Source organism: Vulpes lagopus, chromosome 7 (genome assembly GCF_018345385.1).
Source record: "Vulpes lagopus strain Blue_001 chromosome 7, ASM1834538v1, whole genome shotgun sequence".
Classification (NCBI taxonomy): Eukaryota; Metazoa; Chordata; class Mammalia; order Carnivora; family Canidae; genus Vulpes; species Vulpes lagopus.
Window position 1 is genome coordinate 72181125 of NC_054830.1, and position 22296 is coordinate 72203420.

At 36.0% G+C, this 22296-nt stretch overlaps 2 protein-coding genes across 2 annotated transcripts; one reads left to right on the forward strand and one right to left on the reverse strand.

Annotated features, from left to right (window-relative positions):
* Positions 1-3337: 3337 nt before the first annotated feature.
* LOC121496064 (olfactory receptor 13D1-like) lies at positions 3338-4276 on the reverse strand. The gene has a single exon (XM_041764291.1). It carries the CDS (start codon positions 4274-4276, stop codon positions 3338-3340), a length of 939 nt encoding a protein of 312 aa, XP_041620225.1.
* Positions 4277-21010: 16734 nt separating this feature from the next.
* LOC121495998 (olfactory receptor 13C7-like) lies at positions 21011-21973 on the forward strand. Its single transcript, XM_041764165.1, has one exon. It carries the CDS (start codon positions 21011-21013, stop codon positions 21971-21973), a length of 963 nt encoding a protein of 320 aa, XP_041620099.1.
* Positions 21974-22296: the final 323 nt, after the last annotated feature.

Here is a 22296-nt window from a genome sequence, read left to right on the forward strand (position 1 = left end):
GGAGATCGACGTGGGGGTTGATTTCACAACCCTGAGATCATCACCTGGGCTGAAATCAAGAGTTCAATGTCCAACCAATTACACATCTCCAAGGACACATTTTTAAAAGTGCCTGAACTTCTTTTCTGTAGTTATAAGAATAGAAGCTGCCATCTGTTTTGGGGGGTAGACTCACTCCTTTGAGAAGGACCACAATGAGGAATGCTTTTAGTTGTCTCCCCATATATTTTTATTGGGTTAAGCATAATGCTTTTAAAGGAGGCAGGTAACTAGCCTAGAGCTAAATAGGGAGATGGCTTTAAGAGGCCCTTGTAAGGAAGTATGTCTGGTAGATACTAGGAGCACTGATATTCAGTACTAAAAATTTTTCCCCCTCCATCACTTTATTTTATTCTCAAGCTAAGTAGTGTGTTAGTTAAACATGACAACCTCTTGAATGTATATGGATTTTGCATATACTCTTTTGGATCTGAAATGGGCTATAGAGAGCTTAAATACAATGAAAAGTAATTATAAGGTAATCAGAAAAGTGATGGAGAAGCACAATAGAGGAGTCTGGGGGAAAAATGACCAAGAACTAGGATAATGTAAAAAGTCCTCAGCAGTATTTGCAAGGGGGGATAAACTGTGTGTATTGATGCAAAATGAAGGTTATGTTATTGTAATTGTATTATTGTAATTGGTGCTAAAGGAAGAAGTGATTCCTGAGTACTGGTGAATTTGGGACCAACAGTGATTCTTAAAAATGACAAGTTTTTGAGACAGAGAGAGGATGAAAGAGCACGAGTGAATAAAAGAGACAGAAACAGAGAATCACAAGTGAGAGGGAGAGACATAGTATCAGAAAGAATCAGGAAAAAGAGATATACAGAGAGAAAGTTAGAACTAGGAGCCTGTGAGGAAGAGGATGAGGTAAGGTGAGAAAATGCATTTTATCTTGATGACGTCCCAATAGTTCATTTTTGTTTTTGTTTCCTTTTCCTTTGGAGATGTGTCTAGAAAGAAGTTGCTGCAGCTGAAGTCAGAGGTTTCTGCCTATGTTCTCCTCTTGAGTTTTTAAAAAGGATTTTATTAATTTATTCATGAGAGACACAGAGAAAGGCAGAGACATAGGCAGAGGGAGAATCAGGTTTCCTGCAAGGAGCCTGTTGTGGGACTTGATTCCAGGACCCCAGGATCATGACCTGAGCCAAAGGCAGGTGCTCAATCACTGAGCCCCTCAGGCGTCCCTCTCCTATAGGATTTTTAAGAAAGGTTTTATTTTTTTACTTGAGCGAGAAAGTACATGTGCACAAGTGGGAGGAGGAGTGGAAGGAGAGGAAGAAGCAGACTCCTTGATGAATAGGGAGCCCCAAGCAGGTGTTAAAGGCAGACACCCAACCAACTGAGCCACCTAGGCACCCATCTCCTCTAGGATTTTGATGGACTCCTGTCTCACTTTTGAGTCTTTCATCCATTTTGAGTTTATTTTTGTATGTAATGTAAGAAAATAGTCCAGTTTCACTCCAGGGGTCTAGGAGTTGAAGAGACTGTCTTTTTTCCTTTGGATATTCTTTCCTCTTTGTTGAAGCTTAGTTGACTGTAGAGTTGAGGGTCCACTTCTGGGTTCTGTATTCTGTTCTATTGATCTATGTATCTGTTTTTATGCCAGTACCATACTGTCACAAATGGCCAACAGACACATGAGAAATTCTCAACATCACTTGGCATCAGGGAAATACAAATCAAAACCACAATGAAATATCACCTCACACTGGTCAGAATGGCTAAAATTAACAAGTCAGTAAACATCAGATGTTGGCAAGGATGTAGAGAAAGGGGAACCCTCTTACCCTACTGGTAGGAATGCAAACTGATGCAGCTATTGTGGAGGTGCCTCAAAAAGTTAAAAATTGACCAACCCTACAACACAGCAATTGTACTACTAGGTATTTGTCCAAAGGATATAAGTATAGTGATTCAAAGGGGCACATGCACCCCAATGTTTATAGAAGCAGTGTCCACAATAGCCAAACTATGGAAAGCCCAGATGTCCATCCACAGATGAATGGATAAAGATGTAGTGTGTATGTGTGAGTGTATGTAATGGGATATTACTCAGCCATCAAAAAGAATAAAATCTTGCCATTTGCAATGATGTGGATGGAACTAGATGGTATTATGTTGAGTGAAATAAGTCAGACAAATACCATATGACATTACTCATATGTAGAATTTAAGAAGCAAAAAAGATGAACATAGGAAAAGGGAAGGCAAAATAAAAGAGGAAAACAGAGAGGGAGGCAAACCATAAGAGACTATTAACTGTAGAAAACAAACTGAGGGGTGTTGGAGAGGTGGTGGGTGGCAGGGTGGGGTAACTGGGTGATGGGCATTAAGGAAGGCACTTGATGTAATGAGCACTGGGTATTATATACAACTGATGAATCACTGAACTCTACCTCTGAAACTAAAAAAATGCATTAATAAGGGTTTATATGGTTATAAGCAGTGGAAATTAATTCAGTCTGCTTTAAAGGAACTTTATCAGCTCACATAACTGAAAAGTACAAGCATGAATGTTTTTAGAGCCATCTTAATCAGGAGTTACTGACATGAAGCACACCCTAAGTCTTTCCCTTAAATCTACTTTCTCCATATATTGACAGATGGCCAGAAGATCTGGGCATATGTTCTACCTATTAGAGACTGTTGGAAAAAAAGTGTGACTCTTCTTTGACACACAGGCAACATTTTGGCAATTAAGTATGATTTGTGTGGCTTAGGTCATATGCTATCCCGAATGAACCACTGTAGCTAGGCAATGTTCATTTTTCAATGGACGAGTGTGTGTTTCATGCTTATCGTCTGATCAGAGAGTGTGGCCAGCCTCAGTCAAATATGGATGGAGAGTGGAAGGTTGTTGATTCCTTAAAAGAAAAAGATGTGTTTTTTCACAAGATGAGAGGATACTGTATAGACCAAAACAATATATACATATGTACCTTGAGGAGACTGAGAAAGAAGATAAAGAAGAGAGCAAAGAAAGAAAAGTAAAAGAAGGAAGAGGGAGAAAAGAGGAGAGAAAGAAGAGGCAATACATAGAGACAGAGAGATATTCATTATGAACAGCATCCATCTTGACTTCTATGGAACGAAGAGGCATGGTTCCGTATAACTAGGACTGCTACAAAGATATTACATGAAGTTTACATGGTTTACACAGAAATTCTCTGCTGTAAAAATGAGAATTTCACTTTACAAACACAATACTCTCCTTTTACTGAGTTCTGTGACTTCATCTCTGACTACCAAAATATGTCTTCTCCCCAAATGTGCTCACATGTCCTAAGCACTTTCATATTTTCCGTGAATGAAAGTGTCTACTCAAGACTTTCTTCATAGCCTCTTTCACTTCCTTATTCCTCAGGCTGTAGATGATGGGGTTCAACATTGGGGTTACCACTCCATAAGACAGCCCGATGATCTCATCAATTGTCTTTGTGTCTTTTGACTTGGGCTTCATGTACATAAATAAGGCTGAACCATAGAATAAAACTACTACAGCGAGGTGGGCTGAACACGTTGAAAAGGCTTTCTTTCTCCCCTCAGTAGAGTTAAGTCTCAGAATGGTAGAGAGAATGAAAACATATGAAATAAAAATTAACATTAGGGGAATCACTAAGAAAAGAATACTTGCCACTGTCATAATAAGCACATTAATGGAAATATCTGAACATATGAGCTTAAGAAGGGCCAGTAACTCACAGGTAAGATGGTCAATGACATTATTCCCACAGAAAGGCAACAACATTATTAGCACTGTTTGAACTAGGGAGTTCAGACAGCCTATGATCCAGGACCACGCAGCCATGTGCACATAAAGCACCCTGTTCATGACGATGGGATACCTCAGTGGGTTGCAGATGGCCACATACCGATCATAGGCCATCACAGCCAAGAGGACACACTCAGTGCAGCCCAACCCAAGGGAGACAACCATCTGCAGAGCACATCCAATGAAGGAAATGGATTTTTTCTCAGACCTAAATATGATGAGCATCGTAGGAATAAAAGAGGATGTGTAACAGATGTCCAAGAACGAGAGATTCCCAAGGAAGAAGTACATGGGGGTGTGGAGGCGAGAATCCAGTATGCTGATGATGATGATGAGGCTATTTCCCAGCAGAATTATCACATACATGATGAGGCAGAGCATGAACAGAAAAAGCTGGAGCTCTGGGTATTGGGAAAGTCCCACCAAAAAGAATTCAGTCACAGCTGAGTAATTCCCCATCTTCACGTGTCCATGTCACCTGTGGAGTTCAGATTAAGTATGACTTCAGGAAATTTACATTTATAATTTAGTTTAAAACGTCACTTTTACCTGCAATATTTTGATTTTTCACTCAGCTCTGGGAATCAGGAAAGGCATGAATACAATTTTAACTTATTGATGATGAAAGTGAAGCACTGAGAGTTTCAGTACTTTTTAGGGCTGTGCAATGGCAGAGGCTAAGCTACTGATAACCCCAAGAATTGTGTTGTGAAGTGTCAGGCCTCTAATAAAATGATAAGGACAACTTAGTTCTAAATGCACATATAAATATCATTATTGATGAATATTCTGAAATCTTTTAAAAAGGAAGTTAGTTCAATTTCTTAAATAAGACATCACATACAGTTAGCGCCATGTCATTTGATTGTGTATGTGAGTCTCTGAGCCTCAATCCATACATGGTGATGTGGGAAAGAAATAACAATTTGTTGTGATTATTAAATTACATGAAATATCTGAGTGTCTAATACGTAGTTAAAACATTGTGTCTGTAATTATAATACTTTTATAATGATATCATTGATTATAATTAAGTCTCCTGACTGACTCAGAAAGAAAAATTTATGTAGTGTGTTTAAGGTGACAGCACTAAAGTTTGAGGTTCTAATGGACAGATTTTGAATATTTTCTCTTCTCAGGTGGACATGTGTTTATTTTTCAAGGGCCAGTCTAGAGTTAATCTGAAACTATTTGAGATTGGTTGCAAGGAGCTTCCAGGGGTTAAGTGGCCTGGTCCCACATTAAGTACAATTTTTTCAGAACCTGGATTTCTCCTCTATCAGTATAGAAATTCTTTTCTTCTTTTCTTGTCACCAAACTCCTTGATGCAAATTTTATATGTTTTTAGGCAAGTTGATATGCTATAATACTAGTATTTAATGATAAGTAATTTTTTTCTCTTAATCTTTATATATACTATGTTGGAATGTACCTCTGTGTCTTCTGTATTATTTTTATTTTATAGCAAGAAACTTTCTGATAATGAATATATAAAATATGCTTATGACAGTGCCTGTTACAAAGATTTTATGAATGTTGCTAAGTATTCCTATGGCTGGACAATAATAGCTAGCTAATGTTAATTGAGAACTAGCTCTGTGCCAGGCACTGTTATAAGTACTTTACCCTATTAAGTCATTTAATATTCATTGCAACCCTATGAGATAAGTAATTTATATAATAGCAGTATGAGATGCTATTATTATTCCTATTATATGAAGGAGCAAACAGATGAATGGAAGTTAAATAGCTTCCCCAACATCTTGAAGCTAGAACCAGGATTTAATACCTGGCAGTCTAGATCAAGAATCAGCTTTCTTATCAAAACACTATAGTACCTACCACAGCTCTTCTTCTTCTTCTTCTTCTTCTTTTTTTTTTTTTAACCTCTGAAAATACTATGTGGTCCTTAGGTATGTTGAAATTAACAGTATTGCCTTACTTGATTTTTCTAGCCAACATTGATCTTTCCATTGTATATGTTCCTATGATATACAATGTTAATACCATATGAAAACTCAGCTGTGCTCCGGTTATTTTGTACTTGCCTGATATAGTATTTTAAGAAGACCTAACCTTTCATCTTTCGATGGACACCGAGGCTCCTTCCACAGTTAGGCTATTGTGGACGTTGCTGCTATAAACATCGGGGTGCAGGTGTCCAGGAATTTCACTGCATCTGTATCTTTGGGGTAAATCCCCAGCAGTGCAATTGCTGGGTCGTAGGGCAGATCTATTTTTAACTCTTTGAGGAACCTCCACAGAGATGAATGGATAAAGAAGATGTGGTCTATGTATACAATGGAATATTCCTCAGCCATTAGAAGTGACAAATACCCACCATTTGCTTCGACGTGGATGGAACTGGAGGGTATTATGCTGAGTGAAATGAGTCAATCAGAGAAGGACAAACATTACATGGTCTCATTCATTTGGGGAATATAAAAAATAGTGAAAGGGAATAGAGGGGAAAGGAGAGAAAATGAGTGGGAAATATCAGAGAGGGAGACAGAACAAGAGAGACTCCTAACTCTGGGAAATGAACAAGGGTGGGGGTGGGGTGGGGTGACTGGGTGATGGGCACTGAGGGGGGCACTTGATGGGATGAGCACTGGGTGTTATGCTATATGTTGGCAAATCGAACTCCAATAAAAAAAAAAAGAGGACTTAACCTTTGTGCAACTAGATTGTCACCCCTGAATGTTGCTAATATAGAAATTCTGGAGCTACTACCTTCCCTTCTTCCTCATGCTCTGCTATAGCCATAATGAACTTCTCACAGTGTGCCCCAAACATCATTCTCTTTTTTCTTCATGCTTTTGTACAAGCTCTTATCTTAAACTGGAAAGGCCCCTTTCCATTATTACCTTTTTCTAGGAAACCTTCCTGAACTAGTTTGGGTAGGATACTCATTTTGAGTGTTTCCACAAAACTGTGCTGACCTGTCTCATAGAAACTTTCATTTCTTTATTCAACTTTTAGCACAGTAGATACTGTAGTAGTATCAGAAATCCAATTGGGAAAAAGACACTGATCCTGAAAATAGACATTGGACACAGATTACTAAGGGAAGAGGTTATACTTTCTTTCCTTCTTTTCTTTTTTAAGATTTCATTTATTTATTTATTAGAGAGAGAGAGAGAGTGTGCACAAGCAGGGAGAGTGGGAGAGGTTAGAAGCACACTCCCCCTAAGGAGGGAGCCCCACATGGGATTCAATCCCAGGACGCTGGGCATGACCTGAGCCAAACGCAGATGCTTAACTGACTGAGCCACCCAGTTGCCCCAGAAGTTATACTTTCAAGAAACAAATAATTTCTGTGCTACGTAAAGGGTCTAATATCCAAAAAATCATGGAACAGCTTATAAATCATTTTATCAAGCTAAAATTACTTTTATATGCTTAGGTATTAATAAAACTATGGTTTAATCTCATTTGAATATATATGTAAAAATCATAAGTAAGTATAAAACCAAATCCAACTGTATAATGATTTCATAAATTCAAGGCATTCCAAGTTAATATTTAGAAATTTATCAACATAACATGGCAAACAAATGGGTAAACAAAAAAGCGTATATGATCATCCAGATAGATATAAAAAATCATTTGATAGAATTCAATTTTCTTTCTTAATAAAAACTTAGTAATTTAGACATGAGCCAACTTGATTTTAAATGATGAAACTGCAAGTATTTCCCTATAAGTCACTTGGAGATTACTTTTATCATCATCATCATCATCATTTAATAATTATTTTTCTGGAATATCCAACCAATAGATAGTCATAATTTTTTTAAGGATTCTGAAAATCTGGTTTGTGGTGATGGGACTTGTTATAATACGTGAAAATTGCTATCTTGCTGGGCGCCAGAGTGTTTCAGTCAGTTGAGCATCTGACTCGATTTCAGCTCAGATCATGATCTCAGTGTCCTGAATCGAGCCCTGTGTCAGGCTCCATGCTCAGCAGGAGTTTGCTTGATAGATTCTCCCCCTTCCTCTCCCTCCCCCACGACTTCTCCCCAGCTTGTTCTTGTGCTCTCTCTTAAATAAATAAATAAATAAATAAATAAATAAAATCTTTTTTTTTTTTAAAGAAAATTGTGATCTTGGCAAATAATTAAGGACAAGGAAAATACTCGTGATATAATATTTCAGATAAAATAAGTCTCAGACAATATAATTGATGTATACATAAATTTTGTATACATGTAGCTGAAAGAAACCACATCAAAATATTAACTGTGGTTTTCTTTATCAGATTTGGTTTGAGGTGTTTAGAATTTCCTTAACTTTTACATATTTTTCATATTTTCTGTAATAAAACTATAGTTTTGACTGTAAAAATTAAAAAAAAAGGATTAAATTCTTCTTAACAAGGAACTGCCCTGGGGCAAAGATTGATGTCTTTATATTCTTTCTAATGATTAGGAGATCATGGAAGAAGCCAAAAGGTCCAGGTATTTGTTGGCTCCGGCTTTCTCTAAAACCCTAAAGGGAAAAGAACAGTCAATGGATTGGAAATTGACTTGAGATTTTCTGGTGCTTTATTACATACACTAATTAATGCTATTTAATATTCTGATTTCAATCAGTCCATCTCGCAAATATATCCACACTCGGAAGACGTATTGATACAACCCAAGTTTTGCAAAGCGATACTACTAGAGTCCACTATCTGGAATGTAACCAAGGTTAGCAATATGGACAGGATGCAGCAACAGTACCACGTAGTAAAAAGAAAGAGGAGATACCTGCCTGAAAGGTAAGACTACAAGGAAAGAGCAGGAGCTTCTGTTACCTTTTCTTCTTTCTCTTTGTTCATAAAAAGGTAAAGTTTCCATTTCTTGGCTCCCCAAGCTTTATTCCTTTCCCCAAAAGGCCTGTCCTTAGATTATTTGTCACCATTGGGCACCACCTATGCAAGGAAAGAAAATTCTGAGATTTATGGGTCACGTGCATCTATTATCTTCTACCTGTATTTAGCAACAGAAGTTTGTCTATAAAGCATATAAATTCAGCCAGAATTTCTTATTTTGCCCCATGAGCCTCTTATATCAGGCTACATGACAGTTATCCTGGAAGGCATCCTCAGGAGAAAATGTCTAGCACTAAGTATTGAATTCTAGTTCCAGACATAGTGTTCCCTATTGTTTATAAAGCAACTTTGTTCTTCACAATATGAAACATCCTTCACAGGAGATCCCCAGTGCTTGTCTGAATAAATAAGCCCTGTGTGTCCCAAAAGAAAATAATAATGGATAAGGTGGAATGAACAAAGGCAAAGGGAAAAAGCACGGTCTTTTCTTCTCTTTCTACATGGTATTGAGAATTATCCTCTTGTTTTTTATTTTTTTTTCTCTGTGGAAAACAAGTGCAATTTTTTTTTTTTTTTTTTTTGTTCCTAGAAACACAGCAAAAGTGTTTAGCTCTTACCTATGGGAACTTCTATCTGAGCAAAAGTCTCACTCCTGGAATTGATTCACCTTAGCTCATCCTGCATATTCTGACTATCTCTAAGGTTGTGCTATGGAAGTCTACTGTGTCCTAATCCTATTATCCCTTTGTCTGGACTGATGATAAGATTTATTTGAGAAAAAATACCATGTCTTAATAGAAAGAACAATTGGCTTGGAGTCAGAGAACTTAGAGTCCAGTTCAGTCTCGGCTCGGTGGCTTCATAAGTATACAGATCTCAGGCAAGACACTTAACTTGCTTGAGCATGATGTGTCATCTGTAATATTAACATTTTAGCAACTATTTTATAGAATTGTTTTGAAGCTTATATGTTGATATATAATAGTCTTTGGCACAGAATGAGTTTAGAATGCATGTTAATTTAATCCAGTCTCTCAGGCTGACATTTTCCCACCTTTTTCATCCTGAGTGGAAATGAATAATTTATTTATTTTTATTTTTATTTTTTTAAATTTTTATTTATGATAGTCACACACAGAGAGAGAGAGAGAGGCAGAGACACAGGCAGAGACACAAGCAGGCTCCATGCACCGGGAGCCTGATGTGGGATTCGATCCCAGGTCTCCAGGATCGCGCCCTGGGCCAAAGGCAGGCACCAAACCGCTGCGCCACCCAGGGATCCCCGGAAATGAATAATTTAAAATTATGTTCATAGATATTCAAGATACTTCCTTGATTTAATAATTCTATTATTTTATTATTAATAATAATTTATTATTTTGTCTATATTTCTTTTTTCATTTTTTTATTTAGAACTTTTCAAATTAATGAAAGAAAAAAGATTGAGGAGTAGTTGTAAACTGGAATGGAAGAGACAAGGGAGAAATAACAATTATATACAGTGTGGGATCCTGAAGAAGATCCTGGAGTAGGAAAAGAAACTAGTGGAAAATTGGTGAAATTTGAATAAAGTCAATAGTTAATATAATGTACCAATGTTAATTTCTTATTCTTAATAATTGTACTATGGTTCTTTAAGATGTTAACATTAGAGGTTAGGTGAGATGTATAAGGGAACTCTTTGAACCAATTTTGCAACTTTTCTTAAAGTTTAAAATCAGTTCAAAGTGAATAGTTTCAAAAAATATAAAACATAAATTATTTATGATTTATCACTTCCATTTCTCCTCTTTCTGAAACAAATCTTTATAACTCTGCAACACTTTCTGTTCAATTTTTAGTGTAGGATTTTTACCTTTTCTCCACACAGTAGGTAGCATGGCCTGTTGAGACTCCCGTTTCTAAAAAAAGGATGTAGTTTTAGACAGAGGCACACTTATCTCTATATATCATTCCTTTTTCTAGAATTTCACCAACATCTTTGTGTCCAGATGATAAATTCATTGTGGTTGCCCTTCTTCAAGTGAGTTGACCCCCTTGCCCTCTTCTTTTTGAACTCTGAGGCCCACTGTTAAGAATTCCAATATTTCAGATTACTGTGGGTACTGGCAAGGGGAACAGACCAAAGGTAAGGCTGTCATCCCTGCTAAAATGTTCTGTCTTGAATTTGTATCAGTAGTAAATAAATATGTGTTCTTTAATCTCTGGGCTCTAAAAATGTCCAGAGGACGTATCCATGGCTTTGGCAGCCAAATTAAATCCTTCTTTCTTTTCCTCTAAGGAGTCTTGTAATCCCAGAAGTGATTTAAAGAGTGTCTAAATTGTGTGGAAGGTAGTAGTAGCATTTTAAGCTTTAGGGATATTGTTTCAAAGACCTAATCATAGTTTAGCTTATTAAACAATAATTTATTTTTTTAATAAATTCAAAATTTCCTGATTAAATAAATAATACATACTTATTACAGAAAAGCTGAGAAACTTGGAAAACTCCAAAGAAATTAAATTCATCCATAATTTCAGTTGTAGTAACTATATATAAATATTTTAATATATTCATATGCATGTACTACATATAAACTTGAAAGCATAGTGCTGACTTTTTAATATATTTTCTAAAATAATTGTATATTTTGAGTTATCCTATGTCATGTTTTAAAGGCAATTGTAACTGTTGTCAAAATATTTCTACATGGAAAATTGGGAATAGAGAGTGAAACAGTAATTCTCCACTTATCTTTGACTTTTGAGAGTAATGACAGTGGAAAAAGACTGGATTTGGAGATTCTCTTCATTTTCTTTTTTTTTTTTTTATGGAGTCATAAAAGGTTTTATTCTGAGTTGCACAAAGACATGTTGGCAACGGTAAAAGAAAAAATTCTATATTTCATGTAGACAAGAACTCAGATTTTTCTTTTAAGCACTTTGTGAACATTTCACATTTGTATATATTATGTTTACTGCTTAGATAAGCCTAAGTCTGAGAGAAAACATTTGGAGAACACACACTCACATTACCTCCTAACCCAATACATCATGTTTGATTCATTTTCTTCCTCATTTGAATCTTGTCCTTCTATGATCAACCATAACACTATCTCCCAAACCCATTGACCCTAGTTTTATCTGTACTAAATGTGGATGCATGCATATACAATTTAGTAAAATAGCAAGAATAATTTAAAATCACTTGTCCCTCATCTTATAACTGTAGATGTTGCCATTTTGGTTCTTGCCATTCTATAGTTTCCTTTTTAACTTTGTTTCCTTTTTACTTCCATTTACTCTTAAAATAACAGGTAACAATATTTCTTTTAAAATGTTTAAAGGACACCAGATTTATCAGATGACTGTAAAATCATATTTTGAAAATTTATGGACAAGATATGTTAAGTAATCTTGATTTGTGGAGTGTGGCATATTTTTCTTCCTACTTTAGTGACCTGCTTTGTCTTTCTTTTTAGGTCAAGTTTATTTTTATTTTTTATTTAAATTCAATTAATTAACATATAATGTATTATTGGTTTCAGAGGTAGTGGTCAGTAATTCATCAATCTTATATAACACCCAGTGCTCATTACATCCCGTGCCCTCCCTGTGTCCATCACCCAGTTACCCCATCCCTCGTTTGTTTCCTATGATTAAGAGTCCCTTATGGTTTGTCACCCTCTCTGATTTCATCTTGTTTTATTTTCCCCTCTTTTCTCCTATGATCCTGTGTTTTGTTTCTTAAATTCCACGTATGAGTGAGATCATGTGATAATTGTCTTTCTCTGACTGACTCATTTAACTTAGCATAATATCCTCTAGTTCCATCCACATCGTTGCAAATGGCAAGATTTCTTTTTTTTGATGGCTGAGTGGTATTACATTGTGTGTATGTATATATACATACATGTACATATACATACATATATATACATGTACATATACAAAAAATATATATATTTTTTGATGGCTGAGTGGTATTACATTGTGTGTATATATATATATATATATATATATATATATATATATATATCCATTTATCTGTGGACGGATATCTGGGCTCTTTCCATAGTTTGGCTATTGTAGACATTGCTGCTATAAATATTAGGGTGCAGGTGCCCCTTTGGATCACTACTGAAAAAATGCTCAACATCACTTAGCATCAGGGAAATACAAATCAAAACCACAATGAGATACCACCTCACAACAGTCAGAATGACTAAAATTAACAAGTCAGGAAACCACAGATGTTGGCGAAGATGCAAAGAAAGGGGAACCCTCTTACACTGTTGGTGGGAAAATGCAAGCTGGTGCAGCTACTCTGAAAACAGTATGGAAGTTCTTCAAAAAGTTGAAAATAGAGCTACCCTATGACCTAGCGATTGCACTACTGGGTATTTACCCCGAAGATACAAATGTAGTGATTCATTCCCTATTTTTAATGAGTAAAGCTGTATTACTCTCATAGACCTTCTTCTTAAGATTCCCCTTTGATAGAATGGAAGTCAGTGCAGCGTAGTACATTTCTCCTTGGTGAGGTGGGAAAACACAAGGATGTGATAATCAAAGCTATAGGTGCCTAGCGTCATCTGAATGGCCAATACACTATTTCCATTCCTTCCAAACTGCCCTCTATAACTCCATTTATCCTTTCAACTGGCTCTCTGGCTCTGCTATGACAGTTCCCGATCTTGTTATTTTAACTTGTAAATTACCCTACCACCTCTAGATTACATTTATTAGTAAGAGGGGTGTGACTTTAACAAGGAGACCCAAGATCATTTGTAAGAGATAAACTATGAAGCAAGAGATGGAATGAATATTTTAAATACTTTTTTTAATTAATTAATTTATTTATGATAGAGAGAGAGAGAGAGAGAGAGAGAGAGAGAGAGGCAGAGACACAGGCAGAGGGAGAAGCAGGCTCCATGCACCGGGAGCCTGATGTGGGATTTGATCCCGGGTCTCCAGGATCGCGCCCTGGGCCAAAGGCAGGCGCCAAACCGCTGCGCCACCCAGGGATCCCTGGAATGAATATTTTAAAAAAGATAATAACTAACACAAAGGAAGCAAAAGCAAAAATAAAACTATTGGAATTGCATCAAATTAAAGAGCTTTTGCACAGTGGATGAACCCCCCAAAAAAGGCAACCTATTGAGTGAGAGAAGATATTCACAAATGATATATCCAATAAAGGGTTAATATCCAAAATACCTACAAAACATACAACTCAACACCAAAAATCCCACAAATAACTTGATTAAAAACTGGGCGGAGTACCTGAATAGATATTTTTCCAAACAGGATATACAGATGGCCAACAGACACATAAAAATGTGCTCAATGTCACTAATCATCAGGGATATACAAACCAAAGCCACAATGATATACCACCTCACACCTGTCAGAATGGCTAAAATCAAAGACAAGAACAACAAATGTAGATTTGGATATATAGATAAAGGAACCCTCAAGCATCGTTGGTGGGAATGCAAATTGTGGAAAACAGCATGGAGGTTCCTCAACAAATTAGAAATATCATAGAATTCAGCAATTCCACTCCTGGGTATTTACCCAAAGGAAATGAAAACACTAATTTGAAAAGATATGCACCCCTATGTTTACTGCAGCATTATTTACAATAGTCAAGATATGGAAGCAACCCAAGTGTCTATTGATAGATAGACATAAAATAAAGAAAATGTGATATGGATGTAGACGGCATTATGCTAAGTGAAATAGTTGGATAGAAAGACAAATACCGGAGAAAAATACTGCGACTCTACTCTCCTACTTCAGCATGTATCAAGTGAGGAGCCTAGATTTTGACTTTCTACCATCTGCCCTTCCACTCTGGGCAAGGGCAGGGTTTCAGAGGAGGACTAGTGGGAAGTCAGGTCTTTCATCGTGGCCCTCTCGTTATGAATCCTTTCATCCCTGCTGTGCCATGAAGTCCTTGTGAGGAGACTAGAGTTTTGCTGAATCTGGCAAGAATAAGATAGTGACTCTTTTCTCTAAAGGGCATGGTTTTAGAGGAAGCCTGCTGAAATAGATCTTAATAAGATCCAGCCTCTCATAGTACCTAAAATATCCAGGATACAAATGAATATCATTCCTCACACAAAGAATCTCAATTTGAATGATAAAGGACAATCTCCAGCTACAACAAAAAATGAGCAGATATTGGAATTATTTGACATTTAGTGCATCCATTATAAAATGCTTCAGTGAAAAAAAATGCTTCAGTGAGCAATTATACACATACTTGAAACAAATGAAAATATAGATGGCCTAAGCAGAGAAACAAATCCTTGGAAAAAAAAAAAAAACAAAAAAAAAAAAACAAATCCTTGGAAAAGATATGAAAAAAAGAACCAAGTGGAAATATTAGAACTGAAAAATACTATAATGGAAATAAAAAATTCAGTGGGTGGGCACAAGAGGAGAATGAAGGGCATGGTTTTAGAGGAAGCCTGCTGAAATAGATCTTAATAAGATCCAGCCTCTCATAGTACCTAAAATATCCAGGATACAAATGAATATCATTCCTCACACAAAGAATCTCAATTTGAATGATAAAGGACAATCTCCAGCTACAACAAAAAATGAGCAGATATTGGAATTATTTGACATTTAGTGCATCCATTATAAAATGCTTCAGTGAAAAAAAATGCTTCAGTGAGCAATTATACACATACTTGAAACAAATGAAAATATAGATGGCCTAAGCAGAGAAACAAATCCTTGCAAAAGATATGAAAAAAAGAACCAAGTGGAAATATTAGAACTGAAAAATACTATAATGGAAATAAAAAATTCAGTGGGTGGGCACAAGAGGAGAATGAAGGGGGAAACATGTTGATTTGATTTTGTTCTTTTTTTCTAACTTTGAGCTAGAGTATAAGATCATCTCCTAATATATGTATTTTGGGCTATATATTTTCTTCTAATCACTGGCTTTAGCTGAACTCTATAAATTTTTATTGGGATCTTCATTATGAGTCAGTTCAAAACAGTTTTATTTTTTATTGTGATTTCTTTCCCATACTATGTTACTAGGAGTGTATTATGTAAATTCCTAACATTTGGGGATTTTTTTAAAGTTATATTTTCTTTTCTTTTTTTTTTAAAGTTATATTTTCTTTAAATTTTTTTTCTGATTTAATTCTATATGGTCAAAGAACATTCTTTGAATGATTAAAGTTGTTTGAAAGTACTTGAAGCTTATTTTAGGACCCATTATACAGTCACAGTATTCATTGTGCTACATATTCCATTTACTGAGTTCCTCATTTGATCTGTTAAATGCTTCATACCCTATTACCACGTGATTCTTTTTTTTTTTTTTTTTGGTAACTATTTATTCCTGCTTTATGCCACAAACATTCTTCCTTATCACATCAAGGATATTTATTTTGCTCATTCAAAATTTTTGCTCCCTCTGTTCAATGAATTCTTTCTCATATTGATTTTAAGTTGCCCATTTTATTGTCTTTCTTTTATAATGGTTGTGTTCACCATTTATCACATTATTCTCTATGGAGTTCATTTTCCCCTCCAGTATTTTGGTCAATAGTGTGTACCTTATTAAAAAAAAAAAGGAAAAGGTCGAGGCCACAACTTGTACTATTTCAGGTGAGTTCAAAGTTTGAGGTTCCTCAAGGCAGAGAGCCCATTATACTGTATTGGGTATGTACAAGTATGTTTCCTCCCCTGGAAACCCTGACTCTTTTCCTTACCTCTATCTGGATGCTATCGTTTTCTGAGTCCCTATCTTCACTGTAAAAAATATCCCAGCTTTTTTTAGTGAGGTAAAGCAGAAAGAGGGAACTCTCCAGGTAGGCTGCTCTGTGTGCACTTTTAATGACTTGTTCTCTCTTCACCCTTCTTGGTGCTGGACCACTCTGATGTTATTGTATCTACCTTAGCTTGTGACGGGTTAGAGGAGGGTGGAGCATAATTTCCTCATGGCAATGCAATAGAGAAAGAATAACCTGATTCAAAACTATTCCCACAATGCATTTCTTGTCAATGGCTACATTATTTCCTTGGATTTCTTCCAGTTGCATTCTATTCTTCAGATTGATAGATTTTAAATCTTATTTCTATAGCAGTTCCATGTTTGAGTAGGGGAAAAAGTCAGAAGATTATGCCACTTTATGCTTTCCAGAAGCTGAAAATATATTACTCTTAGATTGTTTATTGAATGATTAATTAGATTAAGAAGTTACTAAAAAACAACCCTCCTACTGAGACCTGTCTTTCAACTCAGTTAAGTTAGATTGACCTGTTATTGTTCCCATTCCTCCATCTCTTGCTATCTCAGTCACATTTACTGATGTGTTTCTTTTATTTTTTTGATGTGTTCATTTTTAATCACACCTCTTATTCTTTACTGCTTGGCTTTGGGGATATTGTATTTCCCACTTAAATTCTAGCTAACTGATCCCAATTTGATGTCCCTGTTCTGTTCCTTATACAATGTGATATTTTCTTTCTACCTATTACTAACCTTCCAACCTACCATTCTTCTCTCTTCCTAGATTTTCTCCTGCCAGGCACAAGATCCACCTGTTAAAGGAACAGAGAGCTTACAAACAGGAGAGAGAATGATGAGAGTGTGAGAGGGACTGTGCTAAAATGAGTTGAATATACTGATCCTGATGTGGCTGCATTATGACTAATATTAACCACTTTGATAAATTTTAGCCTGAAGACCAGAGGACCTAGGTGAGGTTTTGTGTCTATTCAATAAAAATGCATGAAAACATTGCTCTTAATCTAACTTGAAGGTGATGAAACTAAATTTTTTAGAGTTATCATGAAATCAAAATTTTGTTCACAATTCAGATAAAATATAGCCACATTTGAATGGAGTAATTTGCTTTAGGGAAGAGAAGAGGCTTGAGCCAGATTCAGTGTCTTGTATTTAATTATGTTGTTAGTTTGTCTGTACACAGACTGAAATGAACAGGTATACTAGCTTCCTGGTAAAGGGACAAGAAGATGGTATCTGAATGACATCTACCTAAGAGATACAGAGAACCTGGAAGTTATAGAAATGGAGTAGCATGTGTCAGCTCCTCAGAAAAAAGCATGCATTGACGTGTGGCCCAGCATTAGGGAGAGCATGGTAAAGGGGGAATCTAGGGCAAAGTCTGTTTGGAATATAGACAGGCAGTTGGTATTATGGGAGTCGACCTCAGATATTAAGACCCTAGGTATTGCTTGCCATTCTTCTAATGGGCTGTAGTACCTCAGAGGGGTCCAAAGTAATTTATGGGGTTTAGGGAAGAATAGATATTATTCTTGAAATGAGGAGGCCTCAATTAGTAAACACTTAAGTAAAATAGAAAAAAAAAAAGGAGAAGTTGAGGCTAGGGCTTAGAAATGTTGAAGAGAAGTCCTTGATCATGAACTCCTATGAATTCATGTTGATTGTTTCTTACCATATTTGTCCTGGGGAAGGATGAGGGTTGTAGCTGTAAGTGATATTTATGTGGTGGCTGGGTACATTTGAGACAACAGGTGTATAATCCTATACCTACTAGAGTGGTTTAGAGAAATACACCAAATATTCTCTTTCTGTTCCTCATTTGAAAGTTCTAAAAATAGTACTGTCTCACAGTATTACTGTGAGTAGTACTGCCCAGACACCTGGGTCCTGTATTTCCTCAATGCCTGGGCATGGTGCTGGTGAGGCAGCCCAGGCTTAGACTGGGTTTCATGTGAATCCCGGTCACAGGAAGTTGGGGTTGCCAGGTTAACAAATGAAAATAGATAACACCCTCTTAAATTTGAATTATTTCTGATCGCCTTTGCATATGTACACTGAGATAAAAATATTTCATAGGAAATATTTGTACTAAAATTGTTTGCTGTTATCTGAAATAAGTTATAAGTATCTCTTCTACATACCTTTTAAATTATAAGTATTTGGCTCCATTTAACATTCTTTTGTGTAATTTGCTTATAAAACTTGCAGTTACAGCCTATCTTCCATTTGTATTGTTACATAGTCTTAACTGTGCTCATCAAAACTATTTATTTCCTTTGTCCACTGAACGTTAATGAGAAAACATGCTTAACATTTGGATTATGAGTCAATATACTGAAAAAATGCTAGCATAATGTTAAGAACTCTTGGAATTGCTCTTTAAATTTATTTTGTTGAAATAGATAATACTATCCTTCACGGCATAAATTGCTTTCCCATTGCTCAAGATTATGTTGCATCTTTTGCTCAATGACTTTTAAAAAATGTTCACTGTCAAGAAAGAATGCAGTTGTCAAATTTTACTCCCTTCTTTTTAAGACTACTCACGATGATTTTTTGCTTGTTTCCGTGCTAAACGAGTATTTCATAACATTCATGTAAAATGATTGAATTCTTCAAATGTTGGTAATTGATTTCAAAAGATAGTCATAGAAAATGTCATAATATTTATCTCCTTCAAGTTGGAACTTATTTTCATGTTCATAAGTAAAATGTGATTTGCTCACATCATGGAAATTATTGATATGGTCTGTTTCATGTTGTGTCATAGCAGTGTTGGCATGACTGAAGAACAAATAGGTTAAGTTTGGGGTATTGTGTATGTATTTGAATAGAGGGCATGAGTGAGCAAAATTAAAATGACCATACCTATTATCCTGGCCATTTAGAGAGGGCAATGAGACTAGAATAATGTTTATCTACTCTGAGAATCCAGGATTTAGAGGTCAAAATAAAGGTGATTGGTAGATAATCTATTAAGAACAAAGTATGATTTTGACCTAAGCATCACAGAATACCCCCACAAGTCTCTACCAGATATAGTCAATTCTGATGACTTGTGTCCTGACCATTTTACCTGGGGTAGCACTTCTAAATTTGCTCTTCCCAGAAGGTATAAAGTCAGAATTATTTGTTTTTTTGTGAGTTACACTTAATTGTATTAGCAACTTTGTTTTAATTGCTTCTAAGGGATTTCATCCCAAAAGTGCTAGAAAGTTCTTAAATTCTAACCAATCCACACTGGAAAGTTTAAATTACTTTTGGGATTAGAAAAATCCTCAAAGCAGCTAAGACTCTAAGTTGGTTCGGTGCTCCATTGGCTGGTCCTTTAAAGGTTCTTTTGCTAGTGAAGTGACTGTAAAGAGCCCTACCTTTCAATTTTACTGGAAGTCAGTTCTGTTTTTATACTGGTTAATTGTTTTGTTTATTTGTTTTTTTTTTTTTTTTACTGTAGCAATGATAGCTACTTGTTATTAATGAAAACTGAGAAGTAGAGAGTTCTTTTAGTTATATTATTGAATTTATTGAGGTGGAATTTTATGAGACTAGCAATCTCACAAAAGAGTAGGACTTCTGTTTCTGGCACTTTAATGTAGAAACATTGTATTCCAGTGAATTGGGGATATAAATAATTGTAACATATTACTAATGCTTAAGAATATTTTGAGTAACCTATACCTCCTTATTATGGGTATTCTGAATATGCAGTGAGAAAATGATTGGCAGAGCAGCTCTTTGAGCAAAGTTGATTTCTGTGCAGGGAACAGATAATATGTATTTTCTCATGCCTGCAAGTAAAAGAGTAAATCCCCCATCACTCAAATTTCTCAGATTATACCTTTATTATGGTTTGTAGATTGAGACATGTGCACTGGAGTTTTTCTGAGATCAACTTGTAATTCATTATATGTATTAGGCAGGGTGGTAGAGCTACCTAGACATCCCAACTTGTACTGAAAAAGACAAGAATAATTTTGTCTATGTCTAAAAACTGTTTTCTTTTTTCTTTCACAACCATTAGTAATGTCTATAGTTAATATCCTTAGGATATTACAAGTATACCTTTTCCCCCAGGTTTGAATTAAACAAAAGTTCTTTTTCTAAAAATGTATCTTTTCAGCTCGTTTTTCTAGCCACAAAATTCTGAAACTGAGATGAAGTTACCATTGAAGCAGGACTTCATACACCATTTTGTTTTAGTAACTGAAGAACAGTGATTTTCATTGATGCTAATGTATTAGTTGTGTTCTCGGTTGTTTGATCAAAATGTTATGGTGATGTGGCATTCAAAAAATTTCGGATTCATAATGTAAGTGAGATACACAATTCTAACCCAGTTGTATGTGTTCTGAATCTCTTTTCTAACAAAAGCTTTTTTTTTTTGTTTTTTTTTGTTTTTTTTTGAGCTACAGTCTCCATGGGATCTAAAGTTCTAACTGAGGTTAGAGGATCATTACATAGTCTTATGCTATCTATGTATCCAGTTATAAGTCCATATTGCCCCTAAGGGAAGCTGCTTAAGGATGCAAACAACTCTTGCAAGCACTGCTGTAACAGATCCACATGTATTCGGGCTGTTGCAGAAGTCATTTTAGTCAAAGAAAATATTAACATGGGAAAGACCAATCAGTCTTCTGTGACAGAATTTGTCCTTTTGGGACTTTCTGGCTATCCAGAGCTTGAGGCCATTTACTTTGTGCTGGTACTGTGTATGTACCTGGTGATCCTGCTGGGAAATGGAGTCATCATCATTGTAAGTGTCTGTGACACCCACCTGCACACCCCCATGTACTTTTTCCTCAGTAACTTATCATTCTTGGATATTTGCTATACCAGTTCTTCTATTCCCCTATTTCTCAGCAGCTTTTTAACATCAAAGAAAACCATTTCCTTCTCTGGATGTGGAGTGCAAATGTTTCTTTCCTTTGCTATGGGAGCCACAGAGTGTGTCCTTTTAAGCATGATGGCGTTTGACCGCTATGTGGCCATCTGTAACCCTCTGAGATACCCCATCATTATGAGCAAGACTTCATATGTGCCCATGGCTGCTGGGTCCTGGATCGCAGGAGGTGTCAATTCTGTGTTGCAAACTTCTCTTGCGATGCGGCTTCCCTTCTGTGGGGATAATGTCATTAATCATTTTACTTGTGAAATCTTGGCTGTCTTAAAATTGGCCTGTGCTGATATCTCCATAAATATCATTAGCATGGTTATTGCTAACATGATTTTTCTTGTGGTCCCAGTACTTTTCATTTTTGTTTCCTATGTTTTCATTCTCTCCACTATCCTGAAGATTCCTTCTGCAGAGGGGAAGCGCAAAGCCTTCTCCACCTGCTCTGCCCACCTAACAGTGGTGATTATATTCTATGGAACCATCCTCTTCATGTATGCAAAACCCAAGGCTAAAGACTCATCTGGTGCAGACAAAGTACAAGTCACAGACAAAATCATCTCTCTATTCTACGGAGTCGTGACACCTATGCTCAATCCTCTCATCTATAGTTTGAGGAACAAAGATGTGAAAGAAGCTGTGAAGAATGTACTGTGTCGGAAATGCTCCTCAGAGGGAATGTGACTGCTTTTAAAGAAATTTTTTTTTTCTGAATGCAGGACTAGTTCTCACCTAGAGGTTTCAAAGAAAATATAAGGGTTGGTGGTACAATTAATTCTTGAAATTCTCATTTTTCTGTTCCTGATATTTAAATGTGAGAGAAATGTAGAACCTACTTTTTTCCTTCATAACTGGATTAAGGAGAAATGGGTAATCTATGGGTAAAAGCAACTTATGGGTAAAAGGATTCTCATCCAAATCATCCACCTTCTCATGGATAACAGAGTTTAGTTTAACTCTGGAATAATGAGTTCTATAATCTTATGTGAAAGGAAGTGCCATTTTAC

Bases quoted from the DNA above. Each gene is read 5' to 3' on its own strand.
- LOC121496064 (XM_041764291.1), bottom strand. From the start codon at position 4,276: ATGGGGAATTACTCAGCTGTGACTGAATTCTTTTTGGTGGGACTTTCC.
- LOC121495998 (XM_041764165.1), top strand. From the start codon at position 21,011: ATGGGAAAGACCAATCAGTCTTCTGTGACAGAATTTGTCCTTTTGGGA.